Source organism: Pseudopipra pipra, chromosome 7 (genome assembly GCF_036250125.1).
Source record: "Pseudopipra pipra isolate bDixPip1 chromosome 7, bDixPip1.hap1, whole genome shotgun sequence".
In the NCBI taxonomy this organism is placed as follows: Eukaryota; Metazoa; Chordata; class Aves; order Passeriformes; family Pipridae; genus Pseudopipra; species Pseudopipra pipra.
The window spans coordinates 5,877,896-5,899,290 of NC_087555.1; the positions used below are offsets into that span (position 1 = coordinate 5,877,896).

At 40.6% G+C, this 21,395-nt stretch overlaps 1 protein-coding gene across 5 annotated transcripts in view; it reads right to left on the reverse strand.

Annotated features, from left to right (window-relative positions):
* Positions 1-21,395, reverse strand: part of ERBB4 (erb-b2 receptor tyrosine kinase 4) — a 605,204-nt gene that overhangs the window by 166,300 nt on the left and 417,509 nt on the right. For all 5 annotated transcript variants that reach the window (XM_064661948.1, XM_064661949.1, XM_064661950.1 and 2 more), the window contains exons 5-9: positions 14,577-14,642; positions 8,518-8,636; positions 4,724-4,865; positions 3,200-3,313; positions 2,099-2,225 (exon numbers count right to left, since the gene is read on the reverse strand). In XM_064661948.1, the coding sequence (XP_064518018.1) occupies positions 2,099-2,225; positions 3,200-3,313; positions 4,724-4,865; positions 8,518-8,636; positions 14,577-14,642 (568 nt within the window). The remainder of the gene's footprint in view (positions 1-2,098; positions 2,226-3,199; positions 3,314-4,723; positions 4,866-8,517; positions 8,637-14,576; positions 14,643-21,395) is intronic.

Consider the following 21,395-nt stretch of genomic DNA (forward strand, 5'->3'; position numbering starts at 1 on the left):
AAAACCTGTTCCAGAAATATAGCTACTATGAGATTTCATTCTCCGACCTTCTTCTCTTCCTTTAATATATACTACTGTAATTTATGCTGTAGAACAATTTAGGGTTGCAGAACTCAGTGTCCTCATACTTTAGACTTGTTGAAGTGAGTTTTCTTCATGAAGAATGGGAGACTAAGTGCTGCACAGTTTCAACACTGCATGGCCTATTCTTCTATAATATCGAACAAACTATTTTAGCCCTCTGCTTATAGTTCAAATTTAGATATTTTTCAGGTGAATACAGTTTTATTCAGGACTGGGTTTGATCCCTTTAATTTAGACAGATTTTTTAGTGAGACTTATCTCATAACTTTGCAGCTACTACAACTTTTGCAACAAAATTTCTCACAGCCTCTAGTTGCTTGCCTTGCATTTACTTGATTTCTTCCTGTCCTGTGAGATCTAACAGATTTACATCAGCCTCCTGGCCAGTCATTTTGGCCAGATCAGAAAGTGATGGCCTGAGCAGACTACTGTGTTACCTCCTCCAGGGTTTCAGCAAGTTCCAAGCAGCATTTCCTTAAACCACCTGAACAAAAGTCCTTCTTCCTCCCTATGCTACATTAACCTTTCCCATTGCACTCCCTGCTGAAGAGATGAGAAGACCAGCTACAGACTCAAAGTTCACATTTCTTGGCCTTTTGAGAACTACGGAGCTGCAGGGCCCCACTGAAGTGGGCTGTCAGCTGCCTTGCTCAGGGCTGCAGTCAAGTAGCAGGTGAAGCGTTACAACCAATCACTGCAACAAATCACGGAAACAAGTAATTTCTTTCCACCTCACCTAGTAGGGAACTCTGAGCCAGCCAGCTTAGTGTCAGCCACTTCATTATAACCTAAACGTATCAGAATCTATAGAAAGACTAAAGGAAAATCTGCTGGCACTACTCATGACAGAATTCTGTTTCAGATCAATCTGCAGACATTCAATTAATCACACTTTTGTTATGCCATAAAGCTGCAAACATGGAGTTGGCTTGGGAACTGCATTTCAGGTATCAATTCTTGACAACTAGTTGCAAGCAATGCTGAAAGCTCAGAGGAATCTAAAAAGCAAGCTAAAATTTGAACCCTACACACTAGTAAAAGCAATTGAATATTTTATACTGTTAATGTACCACAAAATATCTGTATACTTACCACAACAAAGGGACAAGAGGGTTTAATCATACTTGTGCATTCTGACAATTCTGTTCATTTTAATAGCTCTAAAAATACCTCAAAGTGTCACATGTAATCCACCATGGCTGATTACAACATGAAGGCTTGCATTAGTAAGAAGATACAAATGAATGTGTGTTCTCTCAGTGACAGAAAGAATACAATGAAAAGAAGTGGCATTGCTCTAGACCTCACCTGAACATCAAACCAGAGGACGTCTGCCTTCCTTGGGCACGTCCCACCCTTGCAGCATTTGCCCCATGAATTCACCTCTGCTACAATGGCAAACCCACATTGTACCAAATTGAACAGCAAGGCACCAGTTATCTGGCTGATGTATTCTCCTCCAGAAGAACACACCGGAGAGACTTGAAAACACTGGTTCTCTAACTCCACATTATTCAATATGCAGCCATATTTAAACCAAAAAATGGATTTAAATACCAGTGAGTTCTGTGTATCGCTGCAATTGAAACTTGGATACTTTGTACATATATGCAGTGACAGCCACCCAGGCTATGGCTAGTTATGCTAAGCAAGGTTCTCTCTCCGCATATTCTGCACATTAGACTACTGGTCATGCAAGATTTAAACCAAACTCACCTAAGGTAGCTTCCCTTTCTCCCTTCTGTCCTCTAACCAGCCATTATTGTAAGCCAGTATTGAGGATCTCATGAAGTAACCAAAAATCATAGTTGTCTTTTCTCTTTTTAGTGCAAACAATCTGATTCATCCTTTCTTTTCCTAGAAGTTGAATCTTTAGAGTCAAGGCAATGGTTTCCTTCATAACGGAAGGCAGAAAACTAATTTATCTGCTATTCCATCAAAGAAGCCTGCAGGCATCATTAAGAGGTGGATGCAATTGGTTTCAGCTGGCACCATGACATATTTTCTCACTTACCCATGAATCCCAGTAACAAGGAAAATAAGGTTGCCATTGATCTTGGTACAGTTTATGAACTTGTCAATGTTGCTGGAATCCACCGTCTGAGCTGACACTAAACTTCCTGTTCCAATGCCATCACATGCTGCCAAAACAAGGAGCTTATGTAAAGAACTAGGAAAAACAATTACTGAATCAAAACACATTGACCTTATAGACACGAATCTTCATTTCATTCAGCAGAGGTGTTCAAACAGCACCCGGGACCCGCATTCCCAAGGGAGCACGTGTAAATCTAAAACAAACAATAAACTAAAGTACCTGCCACAGAAGGACACCCTGGCACACAGGTTAAGGTATTTCACAGTGGAATCTAAAGGCAAGTATCAACCACACAAAATACCACTCAATCCAGCCATAAACATATAACTTAGCTTTCTTCGTGAGAGAGTAAGGAACACTACATGTATATTTTCATGCATCAAACTGTCTATCCAAACAGAAAAAAAAAAAAAGTTCTTTATTGCAATTAAGCCCACTAGGACTGAAAAGTGGCACAGGCCCACATGGGAAAAATGAGGGTGCTTTGCTCTGAAGACCTTCAAGCAGGGAGCAAAAAGTCTCCCTACTGGAGTCTAGGACAGCAAAGTAACCTACAGATTTCAGTCTTCTCAACAGCAGAATCACTACTCTATGTTTCAGACACTTAGAAAGGACGTAGAAGATTCTGGGAAAAGAGAGACATTTTTAAAAAACAGAGGAAATATATGGACACCTAATGTATTGACAAGTATGAGACATACCATACATCAGAGTCAGGGCATTTGTATGGTCCCCTTTGGAATGACAAAAGGACAGCTCTAAAACACCTCCAGGAAAAATTTGTCCTTAAAATAATATAATCAAGAATTCTTTCAGATTTCTCTAAAACCAACAGAGAAATCTCCTTCATTTGTATCTAATAAAAAGTAATTAGTTTGGTTGTATCACCATTACAACTCAATAAACTTTCAAGAAAGACTGTTAATATTCTACAATGCACTCATGAAGGGTATTTCATGCCAAAATAACACCCTGCTCTGCTACATTCAAGAAAATTGATACCGAACTGCTCCCTACCTTTAGGACAAATGTCAGTGCAGGGCTTGCACATCTTAATACCGTTTTCTTCAACCTCCATCTTGGAGCTTGGACATGCACGAACACAAGAGCTGGAATCTACCACAAAGTTGTCTAAAGAAAAAAAGAATATATTGGAAGAAAGTGAATAATGGTGCTGGGACACAAGTTTTTGGACTCTGTGTCAATACATATTGTTGCCTCAGCACTTTTCCATTGACATTAACATTTACCATTCAGTGTTTTCAGAAGTGTACAAGTAAGCAAAGACACATTTTTGTAGACTTATGAAAATGAGTGAATCACAGAATGGTCAGGCCTGATCCTCCCTTCTCTCCCAGTTTAGCTTTATTATTATTTATAGTAAAAAAAAGCTACAGTCGTTGGAGAGAAACAAAACAAGATGGTGTGCCCTTTTTCATACACACACAAAAATGTATACATCTGACATAAACCAGTGTACAAGACAATTGCCACATAAACCAGCTGTCAAAGGGGATATATCATGACTGATCCTTCCTAATTGAAAGCTTAATGCTGTTAAGAAAGGAAAAAAAATGGGAAAAGCTCAATGAAGTATTTAAGCAAAGAATTTTTATACCCCTTATTGTGCATGGTATACCAGGTTCATAAAAACCCCAATCTTCCTTCAAATAATCCACCACTATTACAGACAGAACTAAGCCTTGACAGACACAGCCTCAGCCTACTGTCAATCTGAACTCCTTCACAGATATTCAAAATTTGAATTTTGGTTTGGGTTGAATTATGGTTCTATTTACAGATCACACAACACAATTGTAAACCTTGGTAGGAATGAAAAGGATGGCAAGAACACTGTTTCCTTTATTTTTCTTTCTAACTAAACCAGCAGATTCAAAGATGGTGTAAGTGATGACCCTGTAATTTTTAATGTTACTTGCTGGCTGGTATCTCAGAAGTATGTGTTTTTCAAATGCATGGGATTATTCTTTTTTTTAACTCCCTATTCCCCTCTAATTTTAATCTGGAGTTTTAAGACTGCATTGTTGTTAGTATTATGTGTTTACTCCTGATTGGGACAGAACTGTTCAGAAAATATTTGGAGTAGCTTTCTGTCAAACCATCATTATTCCAAGTTAAGAAAAGGGCAGCAGTATCATGAAAGCAGTTGGTGCCAGGTGCTGGATTGTTATTTTCCTGAAACAAAAATTTCTACCCTTTCACAATCCCACTAAGTATTTTAACAGTTTGTTTTGAAATTTGAAAATACTGATCTGCAGCATGAATGTCACAAGCAGTGGTCATGAAAACAGAAACCTAGTGAAGCCCCTTTCTTTAGGAAAATCACTACAGGATACCTGGGAAGTGTCAGAAACCCAGAACGTCACTGCCTTTAGTTAACACATGACGGAGTTATTACAGGCTGTGAGCACATGTGGAGGGATCTGAGGGTTGGTGCTATGCACTCATTGTTTTTAAGGCTCTTGAAATGCAACTCAAACTTCCCTCACCACAGGAGAAGGCAGGTAACACAGCACTTACGTGGGCACTTTTTGACGCAAAAAGCACCATAGGTGTACTTGGCATTGTGATTGTGCTCCAGCTGGAAGGTTGTAGGGTTGTATACAAAAGTCTGGGGGCACTGTGTGACACATGCACCACTGTCATTGAAATTCATACAGGCCTGCAAAACAAGGGAGACAAAAAATATTAAATTAAATCATATAGCTGCTTTTAGGTTTTTTTAGGTTTAAAAGACGGGCTTGCTGCAACATAAGGCGTGTGATATATAGTTTTCTAACCTTCATTTGGCTACTTAACATTTCTTGCTAAGATCTTGGCAAATACATGACTTTTCAAATTAAGCAGGTTCAGTGAGCCTCCTTAATTTGAAACATTAACTGTTACAACACTTCCTACAAAAACAAAAAAACGCTGTGGTTTGTTTCATAACTACTGTTACTACTGGCAATCAACTAATTCACAACTTGATAGCACATTCTGAAACTGCCAAGAGTGAGCAGCTATTTATCATAGTCAGTCTAAACAAATGCTAATGACTTTTTCAGAGGTCCAACCTTTAGATTCCTTACAGCATGAGTCCATCATCCAGCTGAAACCTAAAATTCCCAATTAGAAAGCAAGAGGGATAAGAACTTCTTTTGAGCTAGCACAGGAGGGGGTCATTTCCCTAAGTGGCAAGTTTAACAAGGTCAGTTGCTTCACACACTGAGAAAAGAAAATAGGACTTAGAACCACTTAGCATTCAAGCTCTGCCATGCACAGCTGACAGAGGACAGGACCCTGACAAATGAAAAGGCAAGTGTGTGGATAATGGAAGTAATGGTATGCAGGGAAAATAATTGATCATGCAAGGTTGATAATTAGTAATAGAAAAAAACCCCACTGATTTTGACATTCCTTATCACTACATATCATGTCTATGGTTTTAACCACAGATTATAAAAAAAGTTGGAGCAATTTTCACAAAGCATACCGTGAATGTCACATTTATATGAATATGAAAGCTGTAGCCTGGCTTGGATCCCTCTAGCAGTTTAAGCAACCACTGTTACTCGATAATGGTTCCTCAATAACCTGTCTTCCAGGTTGTTTCAGAAGTGTTAGTCTAGGAATGAATCCTTCTGGTGCTTTTCCAGGTTTTAAAAAATACAGATTGTTTTGTATCTTTAAAGAGTCAACAAGTATACCAACACATGTGTCCTGTTCCCTCCCCTCCAGGGCTGGGACTGACAGAAAAGTGAAAAAGATTTCTCTGTTCTGTTGCTTTTACTAACAGTTCTTATCTCCATTCGGACTGAGGGAGATTACTTGTCCTGTCAGATTTCAGAAGGGAGAGGCTAATAATGCACCCAAGGACAATATATGCTGCTGAAAAGGACAAGCAGGGGGATCCATGATGAAGGCACTGTCTGAAGCAAGCTAAGCCAAACTGCTGATTCTGTCTTTTCTGGTTCTTTAAAATACCTATTGCAAAACCTGCCAGTTTTTCACAGAAACAGATTTATTTATTTTTTTTCCTTACTAAGATAAATACAGTCAATTACTTTACTCAGAACTGGGTGGGAAGTCCACCCAACCAACAGGTGTTACTTTTCTGGTTCCACTGGGCACTCAATGAGGCCCTCCTATGCATTTCAAGTTTTAGATCTGTTTTGAATCCAAGATGAGAACATCTTTAAAACTTTGCTTTAGCATGTTTGATTGTAGTTATGTCAGATGATGATTACTGTCTTGCTTTTAGAACTGAATATGCAAATGATTGTATGGCAGCATATGGAGGAGGATGGATGAATTTTATCTATAAATATTAAAACCATATTTACAACAGGATGCTGTTGCAAGCTGCCATAATACACTAAAGTATTTTTAATGCTTCATAAACTGTACTTTTGCTTATATACTAATTTAGTTTCCTTAGCCCATTTCTTACATATTGGCTTAAAAGGTACTCTATCATTTACATAACAATTCTCTGATAACAGTTTAGCAAATGCATAAAGCACACCAATACTCTTCGGAGAGATGGCAATTCTCAGCAAAAACTGATCTAGAAGATTTTGGAACTTTTAATTTATTACTAAAACTCTTTGTATACATTTATAATTGCTTCAGTAATATATGCAAATTTCTAGCATTCTGTGCTAAACACCACTAATTTGTGAAAAAAGCACAGGGAAATGCACAGGGAAAAATCAAAGTTCTGTGTCTCAGCTGAAAGCTAAGAACAGTTGTCTATAGCCTAAAGGGTTACACTTTTCACCCACTGTGTCAAAGCAAGTAATGACTAGTCCTGAAAATTGCCAGACCCCTGCTGAATTTCTCTTACATTGCTCTGGGGCCAGGACTGAATGAGAATAAAGCCCTGGGTGCTTCTCTGCTGGATCAGAACAAACATGCTAGTTGATCTTTAGCATACATATTTCCATGACTGCCACAATTCAGGGAGTCTAACTCCTTTTGTTGCAGGCTGCGGTACTACACAACTTACACTGCCAATAACTTGTCCTTAACCTTTGGAAATGGGCGTACATCAACACATCAGCTTTCAGAATGTTCCTCAACACTCATATGGGAACAATAACTGCATTTTTCCACTTCCCTTTGCCTATTTAGATTGTATGTGACACGGGAAAGAATGTTATTTTCCTATCTCTCCAGTCCAAAGCCAACACAGAACTTCCAGTGAGCACTGGATCAGCCATACCACATGTGCTGAACACCTACTCATGCAAAGCCACAGAGAGCAGCTTTAGTAAAACCTGTTAACAGTGGCCACCACTGCATTCCATCAGGAGCCAAAAAAACAACATTTAGAATGTGGTTTTGAAGTACACCACCTACCACTATGAAATGATACCTGAACAGTGAGCAGGTCTCAGGGCCAGCCACAGAAAGATTCATTTTTGCTTGTTCATTATCACTCGCCCATAGTTTCAAAACATTTGCAATTTTTCATACTCTCCTCCCAGTCCTATCTGGAAAAGTCAATTCCCTAGATATTTTTCTCTTCAGTCATGTGAGTACCTTTGAAAATCCAGTTCTCTGTGCATGTTCTAGCTCCAGGCTTCTTTAGACTTAGGTTTGCTTCCCCCGAAAACAGTAGCAAAATGTGTCTCTGCAACCCAGCATGACAAGCTACACATTTTTCGAGATCAGAGTTGGGTTTTAAAGTTGCTCTTACAAATAACGGACTACAAACAACATAAATTTTTCCAAAGGCCTGTATGTTCAGATTGTCTGCTTCTTTCAGGAAAAAGTTACCCATTTCCTCTTTCCATCTGAAGTACATGTAGCAGCATGCAATTGAGGTAGAACATTTTGGAAACCACTTCCCTTCCATCTCCATGAAGAAGGATGCCAGGTAAAAAAGCTGAATTTGAATGAAATCTGGCAGTAACAGGGAACGCCTTTCACAGAGAAGCTAAATTGTATTCTTGACTTTCATATGAAAAGCACACATAGCAGTAATAAAAGCAATGCTCAAACGTAGTGATAAATACCACTAAAAATCTCCCACCACCTCTAAAAGTTAATTTTGGAAAAGCAAAAGATAAAAATCACAGAGATTAGCATATTAATGGTTCCAAATCTGTATTTACAAATCTCTTAAGTCTGTTAATGGGTAATATTAAGTAGATAAGTAACGTTAATATAAATACGAAAAATATTAAATGCTAAAATTCAGCAGTCTGAAGCTGGAAGTGTGCATGCTGGACATTAAAAGGGACAAAGCTGTGCCTTTCAGCGGTGGAAGCATAAAGAACTTGCAGCGTGACTGCCGGGAAGAAGAAAAGGAGGAGTGTGACACGTACAAAGCAGTCGGTGTCCTTGGGCCCGGAGCAGCCTCCCGCGCACTCCCGGTGGCAGCAGTCGCTGACGTAGGGCCCGTAGCACCGTCCATCACACTGCTCCGCACACACTGTCTTCGTCACTAGGGAGAGGCAGGAAAAATCACCATGTCAGGTTCAGGGCTAAGCAGAGAGCTCTTTAACTGCACACTGAGGAAAACAACAAACCACATACTGGGAAAACCCTCAAGTTTTAAGATAACAGCTTCGGTGGTATTGGCCACTCATATGCTCCAGGATACCCGCATGATACCCTCTTTAGGAACTACATGTTGTTCCAGGACTGTGGAGAAAGTATTTTCAAAGCGTGTGCTCTTATCCCTGGAAAGTCAGGTGGAATAGTATTTTCAAATCATTAGTTTTTGTAAACAGGATACAAAAGCCCCCTCACAAAACACAAGAGCCTAGTTCCACGTGAGTTTTCCCCACAAAGAATTGCAACGCTGAGTAAACGAGTGAAATTCAGAGTGGGGCCATCAGTGTCAGAGCCAAATGCTGCTCTTGATGGCAATGAGTTTGACAAATGGTAACAGAACAGACAACAACCTTGGAACACATTTGGCAACACCACTTACCATTCTATGTAACACAATCCTGTCTTCATTCACAGGGAAATAACTATACCTACCAACTGGATTGTAGTACTACACCATTGTACCTCAGGGCTTAGTCTTGTGCAAACAATGGTCTAGGAGTGAAGCATCCTCCTTCCCTTACTTAGCTATAGCTGCTATCTTAATTTACAGAAAATAAATTAATATTATCCAAATGACTATACCGACCACCACCACCTAGAGAACGCCAGGAGGCTGTGCTGTCAGCTGTCTTGTGATAAAAGCTGGGATGTTACGCTTCTGAAATTAACTTTTAACATCTATTTTGTTAAAAGCATTTAATTACTTCTCTACGAAAAACACTTTACAGGAAGTAAGAGAATGCAAAATTCCATACAACTTTATGCTCAATTCTACTATTTAATGTATTGGTAACTCCTTTATAAGTACTTTCCAATCCAAATTCCCTCCACTACTTGCCAGGAATACTTAAGGTAATGCCAAAGCTTCTTGCTGTGCACAATATTTATTTAGGACATAAAAATGTAAATAACCGAAAAGAAGTGATTGTTTATAATCTATAGAATAAAATTATGCACTATTAGAGGAATTCCATCTTCTTTCCTTTCTAAAAGAACCAAGAGCATCTCTCACACCAGGGCTGGTCTGGAGGAACATGGTCCCCTTGCCAGCAAAATACTTGAGAAGGATGCCTTCAAAAAACATATTCTGCTTCTGATGAGGCACAGCTCAATGAGGACCTCTACCATGCTGCTCAGGATAGGAAACACTGAATTTTCCTGAAGCAAAATTTACAATTACAGCAAAGGTCTGTCGCTCTTCTCCTTAACTGTCTATTTTGCTGGGAAAAGAAACAATGCCAACAGAAATGCCAACATTTTATTCTAGGAAGAGGCTACAACATATATTTATCTTCTGGTTCACTGCATGCCATATGTGCATTGTAACTGCTATTGAGGGTCCAGAACTGAGGAGGACCTGTCAGGTATATCTTCAGTGGCACCACACATCATGACAGAAATGAGCTCAGTGGGCTCTGAATATTCTTAAGGACTCATATCTAAGACAGTCTGCAATGAAGGGTTTTTCCCCAAACAAAACAAATACAAGGCAATTCTATGTATAGTTTGAAGTCCTGAAACACTCTGATTGCTCAGATGTCAATAAACAGCACTCGCCAGTTCAGCTTCCTGCAATCACTGCCATGGGGTAACCCCACAGAAAATGTATGTAGCTGCTCTGGTTTAAAAAGACAAGAAGCTTTTTTCCCCAGACACTTTCCTCCAAAGGCAATCAATTGATTTTTATAGCTGTGACTTAAGACCTTTCCAAAAGGTCCTCACAGCTGAGGGCCCAGGTTTCAAATCAGACTTTATGAGGATCACCACAACTACCTGCCTGGATGCCTACTGACCCTGTGTGGGATCCCAAAGATGCAGAGGGTTCTGCACAGAACTGTGACAGTCAGGGCCAGGACCAAAGGACAAACATTAAGGTCTTGAAAAAACATTCCATGCATTGGGAGAGGTTTCTGTAGGAGACTCAATCTCTACCAGTATTTCACTGCAATATAGCAATAAGCTGTGCTGGGGTTGGAATGAGCAGCACCTCATATATGTCTGCAAATAACCAGTCTCCTTTATTGTTTCCCTTAATCTTTAATTACGTCAGGACACTATAAATCTATGAAGAAAAAAATAGGAAATAACTGAAATCAATGAAATAGTGTTATGAACATGTAAAGTTATTAGAGAAATACAAGGGTTTTAATTAAAGATGCTGGCTTCAAGCAGCAATGCTGGGTTACTCTGATTGATCCAAGCTGCTGGATCAGCTCTTTGTCTGCCCCACAAGACTTTCACTCACCTTTTGCTGCTCTAATTGGGCACTTACTGCATTGGCACCTTCTCCTCAGCAGCATCAGCTGAACAAAGACTGTATAAACACAATTATGCTCAAACCAAACTTCTGTACACACAGAAACATGGAGCACTTTGCATTTGCTGAATGTTTAATGTTTCAGGTTTTATTTACAGGCTATTTGTCTTTTTCCTCAGTTGGGTCTATATTTTAATTTATATTTTTCTCTTTTGTTTCAGTTACATTCCTCTTGGACAAAGTGCATAATCTGTCATTTTAATAAAGTACTCAATTTGTAAAAGTTTCAATTTTCCACCTAAAATTCTTAGTAGACACCAACAGCAAAAATAGTAACAACATAACCACAGATTTTCAAATTTGATTAGTAACTTGTAAAAGCTTTTGCTATTATGATTTTTTTAAGTGGTTGACATTCTACTCAGTGGGTGCCCAAAATTCTTTGAAAAACAGATTCTTATTCAAAGTATTTTCACATTATCCTTTCCTGACACTGAAACAAATAATATCATCTAGCTTTCAAATTCTCCATGCTAACATTTACTAATATTTTAATTATAAAAGCAAAATGGATTGTTAACTGTTTAAAACATTACCCTGAAATTCTATCTTCCTAACAGAACAGCTTAGTTTAAATTTCCTATTAGTTGTCTTCCTAAATACATGAATTTTCTCGTCACATTTAGAGAGGCACTAGGACGGAGTTAGACGCAGGTGGTGTTTCAGACAGAGCAAGAAATACAGAGACATTGCTGGAAGGCAACATAAGCACCTAGGTAGATGATATTAATGAAAAAAACAAAGGATTTTGATTTTTTCCGTATGTAATTTGAAATGAAAGACATGGATTAAGATCTTTCATTTTTTATCCTTTCCCAGGAAAACAATTTAAATCTTATCTTGGGACAGGGCTCCTTAGAATACTTTGCCTCAGTGACTCAATGAAAAAAATGAAATTATTAAAATGCAGACACACCTCTGAGTTGTTTCTAGGAACGAAACGGTTTGACACTGGGATGCAATACTGCTGAAGTGTTTTCCTACACATGTTTGAAAGATGTGCATTCCCAAGGTGATGAGGTTAAGGTATACACTGTGTTTATGATACCATTCATCCTCTCTCCAGCTTGTATCTAACAACAACACTTAGAAGCTTGAAAGCCAGGCATGTCTTTTCAAGTCAGAAACAAAGGCAGTGAAAGCATAGCCCCACTTGCATTTTTATGTTTTGAGCCCCTACTCGTATTCTCATTCTTTGCTTCACATGGTTTGCAGAAAAACACATCGTGAGCAAATACAAAGAAGAAATGTACTTTGCCAGCCTTTCCCTTCAATCCTGCTGTTTGCCCAAGGTGCAGTGAGGTCATGGAGGCAAAGAGGAAGTATATGATATAAAACTAACTCCTGACAATCAGAGGCTGCAGGATGGGCTTGAAGGTAAAAGGCTGTAGAGTGGCTCTTTCAAGTAGAAATGTGTCTGCATATGTCCCTGAAACTCCGATGGCGTATGTCTTTCCATAGTTTATTACCTTAAACCTATGTTGTGCCTTAGCCTGACCTCACTATTTGAATTTGAGAGGGCAGTCACTGTGAAAGGAGAGATAGCTGTCACTCCTGGAGCAAACCTTCCGTGCAGCTCTACTAAGCTTCTGACTTCACAGCACTGCAGATAAGTTTTTCTCTCTTTGGTATTACTACATTAATCCATCAAATCAGTTCACTTATCTGAGAGCAGTGCTTTGTAGAGGCTGAGACTACAGTAGCTGATCCTGCCACATGGACTTCTGCAGCTACACAGTCAGACTTGCCATAAGCCAAGGCCTGAGCCAGGATCATAACTGCCAAGATTTAAACTATTCTTGGATAAGCTAACCATATAAGGCCTGAATAAACCTCCTTAAGTTTGGATGGATCACACAGCTTCTTACAAAGTTACTACTTTTAATAGACAAACAGGCCTCTCATTAAGACAGAGAAAAAAACCAGCATTAATTAATTCTAACCATGATATAAAATAATTTGGTCAGCTAGGGTTTAAGTCCCTTTCCGTTATCTACTTCAGCACATAGCCTGGCATGTACTTCAGACTCCCAAATGTAAGGAGGCTTTCTGAGCACTGACTTCTTTGGGGCTTTCATACAGACTGTCAGCAAAGGATGGAGACATCCTAGGTCAATTCAGACAAAGAATCTCCTTAGCATCACTGTACCTCGCTCGTTACACCGTTATTCCTACAACCTGTCCCAAAGGTTTTTTTTAGTCACACCTGCAGATAAGGCACCGTATGAAAGTAATATAAGAACACGTTAACTTTAGCAGAGCTGTAACTGTCATCAGCTTTGCCAGCAGCATCAGCTGATGCTCCTGAAGGAAAAGCAGCGCCAGGCACGGTAGCAGAGCCTCTGCAGGTGTACAGCCCTGTCACCTGTGCCCCTCGCATTGCCACGGACAGGAGGGCAGCTTGGATTGTCTGCTCCTACTCACTCATAAAACATTCATGTCAAGCTGTTTGCCATTTGTAATTTGTAATTTCCTCCTATCTCTTGCTCCAAGTAGTCAAAAAAAAAAAAAAAAGCATAGCCACACTGTTCCTATTATGTCCCACAAAAGAGGCAGATGACATTGGGCCATCATCAGCTCAGAGTTAGTTAGTATGCTCGCTTGAGAGTGGTTAATTTGGCACAATCCCTTCCTCCTATCTACAACTCAGCCAAGGAAACAAGCACAAGCTGGAGCAGTGTTCTCTGGGGGAGCTACCAGCAACCATTTCATTTCCCAGGAAGAGTGACTCCAATAAACATAACTGATTTCCACCCTCTTGTAAGGAGGGGAAAGGAAAAAAATCTGTAGGAAAAGGCAGTTTTCAATTTTCTCCTCTTTAATATCTGCCAATATTGTGACTGCACTTCTAGCTTTTTAGTGCCTATCTGAAGAAGCTGAAAGCACACAAGGAAGAAACTCTCTTTTTTTTAATTCATTTTAACGCTCTCTAAATTTAATAGGACAGACAGACATTGTGAACAATCCTTCACTTGTTACTTCCTTCACAAAAAAACTATTATTCTCTCTTTCAGTGCAACTCAAACACATTCTGAAGTTATTATAAAAAGAACAATTCTGCAAGATAACTACTATTCCCAAGCTCCCACTGAAATTAACAGAGTATTTTGGTATCAGGAACTTCGCAGTGTCAGGTCGTCATTAAAGATCTCCAAATCTGCCTTGCAGTTTTTTCTATTCCTGCAGTATTCATTTCAGGGTATTCCAAAATAACCATCAATATTCTCAAGAGCCATGCTCCATGTTGCCAACAAGAAGTGAAAAGAAAATTCAAGTTGGCTTAAGTGGTCTTAGAAAGTACAAGGGAGGAAACAAAGAAATAATTCACGTGGGTTAAAAAAAAAAGCAGATTGCCTGTAGGCACAAACATATGGAAAAAAATCTTACATATTTTAGAGTTATACTAAACTCAGAATTTATAGTATCCTTTCACAACTGGAAAAAAAAAAAAAAAGTAGAATCTCTCCTACATCATTTTGCAACTCTTTTTTCTCAGGCTCACACACTTACAGGTCTGGCAGTGATTCTCTGTGGGTCCCCAGCATCGGCCTGTGCAGGACTTGTGGCAACGACCACCTGCAGAACAGACAGAAAGACAGAGATTAGAAATGTGGCTTCCTTTCATTCCTTTAACATCCAGCAACTGACAAAGAGGAGGGTCCATCTTGCCTTTGGAAGGTTTTTATGTTTTCCCAAGGTTGAAACAGTGCCTGTAAAAAAGGGCCAGCTGAATAACCAGAACTGGTGTCAAACATATGTGAAATACAGCTACTTATCTAAGTGAATTATACTCTGAACACCTCTTTGCTATGCATAATGACTGGGACATTTTAAAACAAAACAAAAAAAAAGATGAGCAAGTCTGGAGGACTGAGGAACAATTTCATCACCCACTGTTGCTTTCTACAGCCTATGTGAGAGCTGCTGATTCCTTCACAAGAGAAGAGGTGGCTGTGCTAGAAAGGACATACAGCTATCTAGCTCCTGTCCAATGTCATCTGAACTATGGGGTGCTACACTCAATGCCTTTGACTGAAAGCTACCCCTTTTCCCAAAAGGTTTGTATAGTCTGCATGTCCAATATTATGGTAAGGGAAATGTGCCCTATGCAACCTCTTAAGCGGTGAGCTTAGCTCACAGGATTTATAGTTTTCTGGCTGCTGTTTCTTTAGTTGCCTGTGGTTGTGTTTGAACCTGAACATGATGCTCTGCATCATCTTTCCACATGCTGACAGGTTTAGTCCCTCAAGAAAAAGAACTGTGGGTGCTTCCACTGCAAAATACAGCTGAAGGAGGAAAAGTTAGCAATGGTAGGTTTTAGAAACTACCTAGTAATTATTGACTGATATCTGCTTGGACAGAAGAGGGAGCAGAGTTCACATCTCCACATCATGGCAATTGGAAAGTAAACAGAAGAGCTGGCACATTCTCCTCTGGCTGCATCTTACACCGTTTGAGAGAACATTCAGAGAGTCCCACACCAGTCTGTGCTGTGAATGAATGGAGATCTCATTCCACAGCTCCCATCTGAACATGGCCAGAGCTCAGTCACGCTCCTGCTCCCAGTGCTTCTCCCTCCTGAATGTCAAATGCTCCTAGAACACACAAACAGAGCCTGTCTTACTGCACCCTGAGCCCCAGATGTGGAAGGGCCTGAGGTGCAGACAGTTAAGCCTTTACCCCAGCCAGACTTGAAGGGATGAGCCAAGAAACCCAACACAAACATTATCGAACACTATACACAGTTCTTAATGCTGCAGTTTTGACCATATGAACCTAACCCCGTCTTTGAATAAACGTTTATTCATCACTGAACACTGCTGAGATGCTATTATGTGAATTTCCACACGGCCTGATGGGAAACAGTACTGGAGAAAGTGCAAAATGTCTCTCACGTAAGGTTTGATCACCTCAAAGGAAAACACTGCTCCTCTGCTAGCAGTGTGCTTATTCCTGCGAGATGTTACAGAGCCGAGCAAACTCACTGTAACAGCCCAGCAAAGCTGGACTTTCTGTCACTAAATTTCCTCCCTCAGCATTCTTGGCACTATTGATGATGCTTTATGGTAATTACCACACTGTATGCCAACTACCTTGTTAAAGCTACCAGCTCCTTGTTGCATTCATGTTCATTTAAAGCAATTATACTTGGGAAACATTGTTGCTGACATCACCAGCACATAATTTGCTGTCACATTCTACCATCTGTTTATTTAGATCACAAATGTACTATAACTACATAACGCAAACTCATTCTGGCTGACAGGGAGGGCACTCCATCTGGCATGAATAATGCAACTTTAATCAGTAATAATGATTATTATGATTATTAAGAGACTACTGGAACCCTGCACAGAAAGCAAATACATCCACATTAATTTATAAGAATGGAAGTTTAAAAAGAAGGTGAGGTAAACAGCAAATTAAAGGAAGAATTTTAACAGATGAGGCTTGATAAGATACAGGTTGTTAGTTCATTTTGGTGCTTGCTCAACAGAATAGAAATGACCTCCAGGAAGCGGGTTTTATAAACTAGCTATTCCTGATGAACAAGAATGGGACAGAGAAAAGGTACAGCCCTCACTCTGTGCTTGGTCTCCATCTGAGCCAGAGCACCCCTGCTGGAGACAGCTCGGGAGGAATCACTACCCACAGACAACAGAGTATCCTGTTGAAAGCCCCTGTTTTATGCCCGATCCTTCCTTGCGATCCAGTCTCATGCCCCTCTAGCTTCAGGGGTCTGGAGTTTAGGGATAAAGCCAGAAGTCTTGCAGCTAGATACAGCATAAAGCACTGCACTGATCACTTGTAACCACACATTCCTGAGGCAGAGTAAGGCAGCAGTTTGGCTGCTTCTTCCCCTTTCTGTCCCTGGATTCCACCCCCTTCCAAAACCTACTGTATGCACTGGACTTTCCTCTGTAATATGTGTTGTGGGATAACACAGAAGAAACTAAGCATCCCTCTAAGTGATCCCTAACTAGAGAGTCTGCCCACACTTCTGTAAAAGCTACACTTAAAATACAAATCTTCATATTTGAAGCTCCTGGGTGCGGAGCTGATACTCGGTACACAACCGAAAATTTATTCAGCTACCTCTATCCCTCCTGGAAATAAAAGCAATTCAGCATCTTCAAAATATAATTTTAATTTTTTTTTAAACTTGCATGCCTGCTGCCTGGTACATGACTTTGTTTGGCAGTGTCAGATGATGATTTGCATTTAAATAGAGATATTTAACAATAAAGCAAGAAAAGGCTGCCAGTTTCCCTTTTTCTCACTGGGAACTCAAAGTGTCTGTTTCATTGTTTTCACTTTTCTCAGCTGTACAGACACAATGAGGAGCTGAGCTTGTAGTCAGCACACCTCTGAATTCAATTGTTACGTGTCCTTTTGAAGGTCAAATATACTGAGAATTAAAAATAAAACCCAAACTCCCTCCAAATAATGTGACTGTATTGGTTTGGTTGTTTAAAAAAGAAAAATAACTTCCTTTGCTCTCAGTATCAACTGGCTCAGATTCTGCTCTCACATCCCTCAGTATTCCACCTGGTTTTCCCACTGTAATAAGGACAGATTGCTACCCATTAAAATCAGCTCTGCAAATCTAAGACAGAAATAGTCCCATGGAAGTCAACATAAGCAGTCAGGAGCATAACAAGCATTCGTGTGAGGAGCAGGTCTCACAATTAGATTTATATGTCAGGCTTAAACGATAATAAATGTATTGGCCCTAAGGTTGACAAGGCCCTTGAAAGAATTATACTACTTCTCACAGATATTCCTGCATGTATTTCTTTAGATTCTGAGATTGTAGTGAGCCAACAGAATTGAGATAAAATAATCATGAAACCATTTGTGGCATAAAATAAATTATTCCTGTTATTCCTTGTGTCTAAAATATTTTAAATCCCTCCAACAGATTATGCTGGGTTGGAAGGGACCCACAAGGATCATCAACTCCAACTCTTAGCCCTGCACAGGACCAGCCCTCATGCCTTGTGCCTGAGAATATCATCCAAATGCTTCTTGAACTCTGTCAGGCTTGGTGCTCTGACCACTTCCCTGATCTGATGCAGGATCTGCTGCTCAAGCTGGATCCCTACAAATCTATGGGGCCTGATGGGATTCATCAATCCTCAAAGACCTGCTTCATCACAAAAGCTCTCACAATGATTTTTGAGCAGTCTTGGGAATCCAGAGAGGTCCCAACTGACTGGAAGCTGGCAAACATTGGTCTGATTTTCAAGAAAGGCAAGAAGGAGGACCCTGGAAACTACAGGTCTGTCAGTGCCTGGTAAAGTTATGGAGAAGATTATTCTGGGAAGTGTTGAAAAACACCTGAAAGACAACACTGTCATCAGTCACAGCCAACAAGGCTTCATGAAAGTCCTGCATATCAAACCTGATTTCCTTCTCTGACAAGGTAACCCACCTAGCTGATCACAGGAAGCCAGCTGATGTAATCTTTTGAGATTTCAGTAAAGCTTTCAATAGTGACTCTCACAGGATCCTTCTGCACAAAATGTCCAGCCCAGAGCTGGACAAACACATCATGTGGTGGGTGAGCAATTGGCTCACAGGTCGAGCACAGAGGGTAATAGTGACTGGGGTGACATCAGACTGGCCACCTGTCACTATGGGGTTCTGCAGGGCTCCATCTTGGGCCCTGTGCTCTTCAGCATCTCACAAATGACTTGGACGCAGGACTGGAAGGGACACGGAGCAAGTCTTCAGATGACACAGAACTGGGAGGAGCTGTTGACTCCCTCGAAGGCAGGGAGGCCCTGCAGAGAGGCCTCAACAAATTAGAGGGCTGGGCAATCACCCACCATGGGAAGTTCAACAAGGGGAAGGGCCGGATTCTGTACCTGGGATGGGGCAATCCCAGATGTATGGACAGACTGGGGAACGAGGTGCTGGAAAGCAGTGCCAAGGAGAGGGACCTGGGGGTCCTGGTCAATGGTCAGTGGCCCTGAGTCAGCAGTGCCCTGGCAGCCAGGAGGGCCAACCATGTCCTGGGGGGCATCAGGCAAAGCATCGCCAGCCTGTCGAGGGAGGGGATTGTCCTGCTCTGCTCTGACCTGGGGCAGCCTCACCTGGAATATTGTGGCACTTCTGGGCACTGAAATATAAGTAAGATATTCAGCTATTAGAGAGTATCTAAAAGAGGAAAACAAAGATGGTGATGGACCTTGAGGAGAAGCCATGTGAGGAGTGACTGAGGGCACTTGGTCTGTTCAGCCTGGAGGAGACTGAGGGGAGACCTCACTGCAGTTACAACTTCCTTGTGAGGGGAAGAGGAGGGGCAGGCACTGATCTCTGCTCTCTGGTGACCAGTACAGAACCCGAGGGAATGGCCTGAAGTTGTGTCAGGGGAGGTTTAGGTTGGATATTCGAAAGAAGTTCTTCCCCCAGAGGGTGGTTGGGCACAGGAAGAGGCTCCCCAGGGCAGTGGTCACAGCACCAAGTCTGACAGAGTTCAAGAAGCATTTGGATTACACTCTCAGGCACAGGGTGTGACTCTCGGGACTGGTCCTGTGCAGGGCTGAGGGTTGGACTTGATGACCCTTGGGGGTCCCTTCCAACTCAGCATATTCTGTGATTCTGTGAACATACACCAGAAAGAGCTAAAAGAAATGGCAAACAATAAAACTGCAGAAGTGTTCTTCCTTTTCTTTTGATGTAGTAGAGAGTAAAGAGGGTAGAACTCCTTCCTGTGATTTCCTCTGCTGGTTCTGGTGGTAATTGGCAGAATCTAGGAACTCTTAGCAACAGTAAAACAGCTCATTTGCAACAACTCACCTGTGGGCTCCATTTACAATCAAACAGGAATTCAAAAATTAGCTGGAATTTGAAAAAAAAAAATCTGCCAGGCACTACCTTGGTCCATTCACTCAATTCTTGCATGTTAGTGAAGGCACATAAGGGAAAAACTGTCTTTTCCAAGTGAGATAAGGAAGGAAAGAACCTAGAAAAATCTCCTGCCCTGGTTAGAGATGGGATGCTAGAGTAGATTTCTGCTCCTGAACAGTAGCATTGTTTGGCATGCACAATGACAGTTTAGAGGCTTTCATAAATTTTACAGGTTTTGTTATGAAATCTAAGTTAAGAAAGAGTAGATTCCCACTGGAACGAGAGAATTAATTTTGCTTTGGCAAATTGCACACAGAAACCAATGTTCGTCTCCTGGGCTTGTCTTCCCTTGGCCAAAACTACTGCAACAGATCTTCATTATGGACTCTGGTGCAGGGCATCATTGTAGTAATTTCCAGGATAGAGTTTTATTTGTGGGAGATGCTTCTGCTTCCCCAGCCAGGGAAAGTCACCAGCAGAAAATGTTTGCTCACTAGCCTGGGAAAGACCAAGGTTACTTCACCCTTGTGCTTTCCTGTGAATTGAGAAGGGCTTTCCTTTGACTCCAGACTGACTTTATTATTTCAGGAACAATAAAACTGCAAAGGATTAAGTTACTGACAAGATAAGAAAAATGAATTCCTCCTCTTTGCTCTAAGCTCAGTGTCATACAGAGAAGAAACACTGCTCCTTCCCCACCAGCTATACCAGCTGCCTCGAGCAGACCTCTCTTGGTAGGAGAAGGAAAGCAGAAAAAAGAGAAGAAATGGTCCCACTTTGCACAAAGCTTGCATTTACAGATGGTTTCTATGAGGTTAATAAATCATTAATCAATGTTAGCATCAGCAACACATGGCTACTGAAGTGCAAATAAACACAGCCCAAACAAAGTTGCTTAGATGGTTACAAGCCATTGTAGAGAAGAAGCCTCTTTACTAACCTAACAGTCTAAAATAATTGATTAGCTAAAAAACCACCTATAAATCATTTATTAGCTTCTGTAAGCTCCTTATAAACTCACCCTTCACCTAAAAAATTCACACCTGCAAAAACACTAGAGCTGTTGGAGATGTTTCTAGACATAACCAGCCTCAAGGTCCAAGAAATTCCAAGTATACACTGGTAAGAGTCCCAGGCTATTCTTTGCATTGCTTAGGTAGGACAGACAGTTTAAATACACTTGCATGTTGTTTTTCTAGGCAGCTAAACTCCTTAGTTCTATGTATGAATAGATGACAAAATCAAAATGTAATTTAAACACTGCAGCATAGCATTAACAGGAATTAAAGATACTATTGTTGTGATGGATTGTTCTGTCTTTATCAGGCTGTAATGCTTTCCCTGTCCTTGTCCAACTATTCCTGTTGTCACATTCATTCATTCACACTTCTTTGTTAGGTAAAATTCATTTTGCATTTCCTACCTGCCCTGTGCTAGCCTTCAGATCTCTCCTATTGATTTGAAAGTTAATTA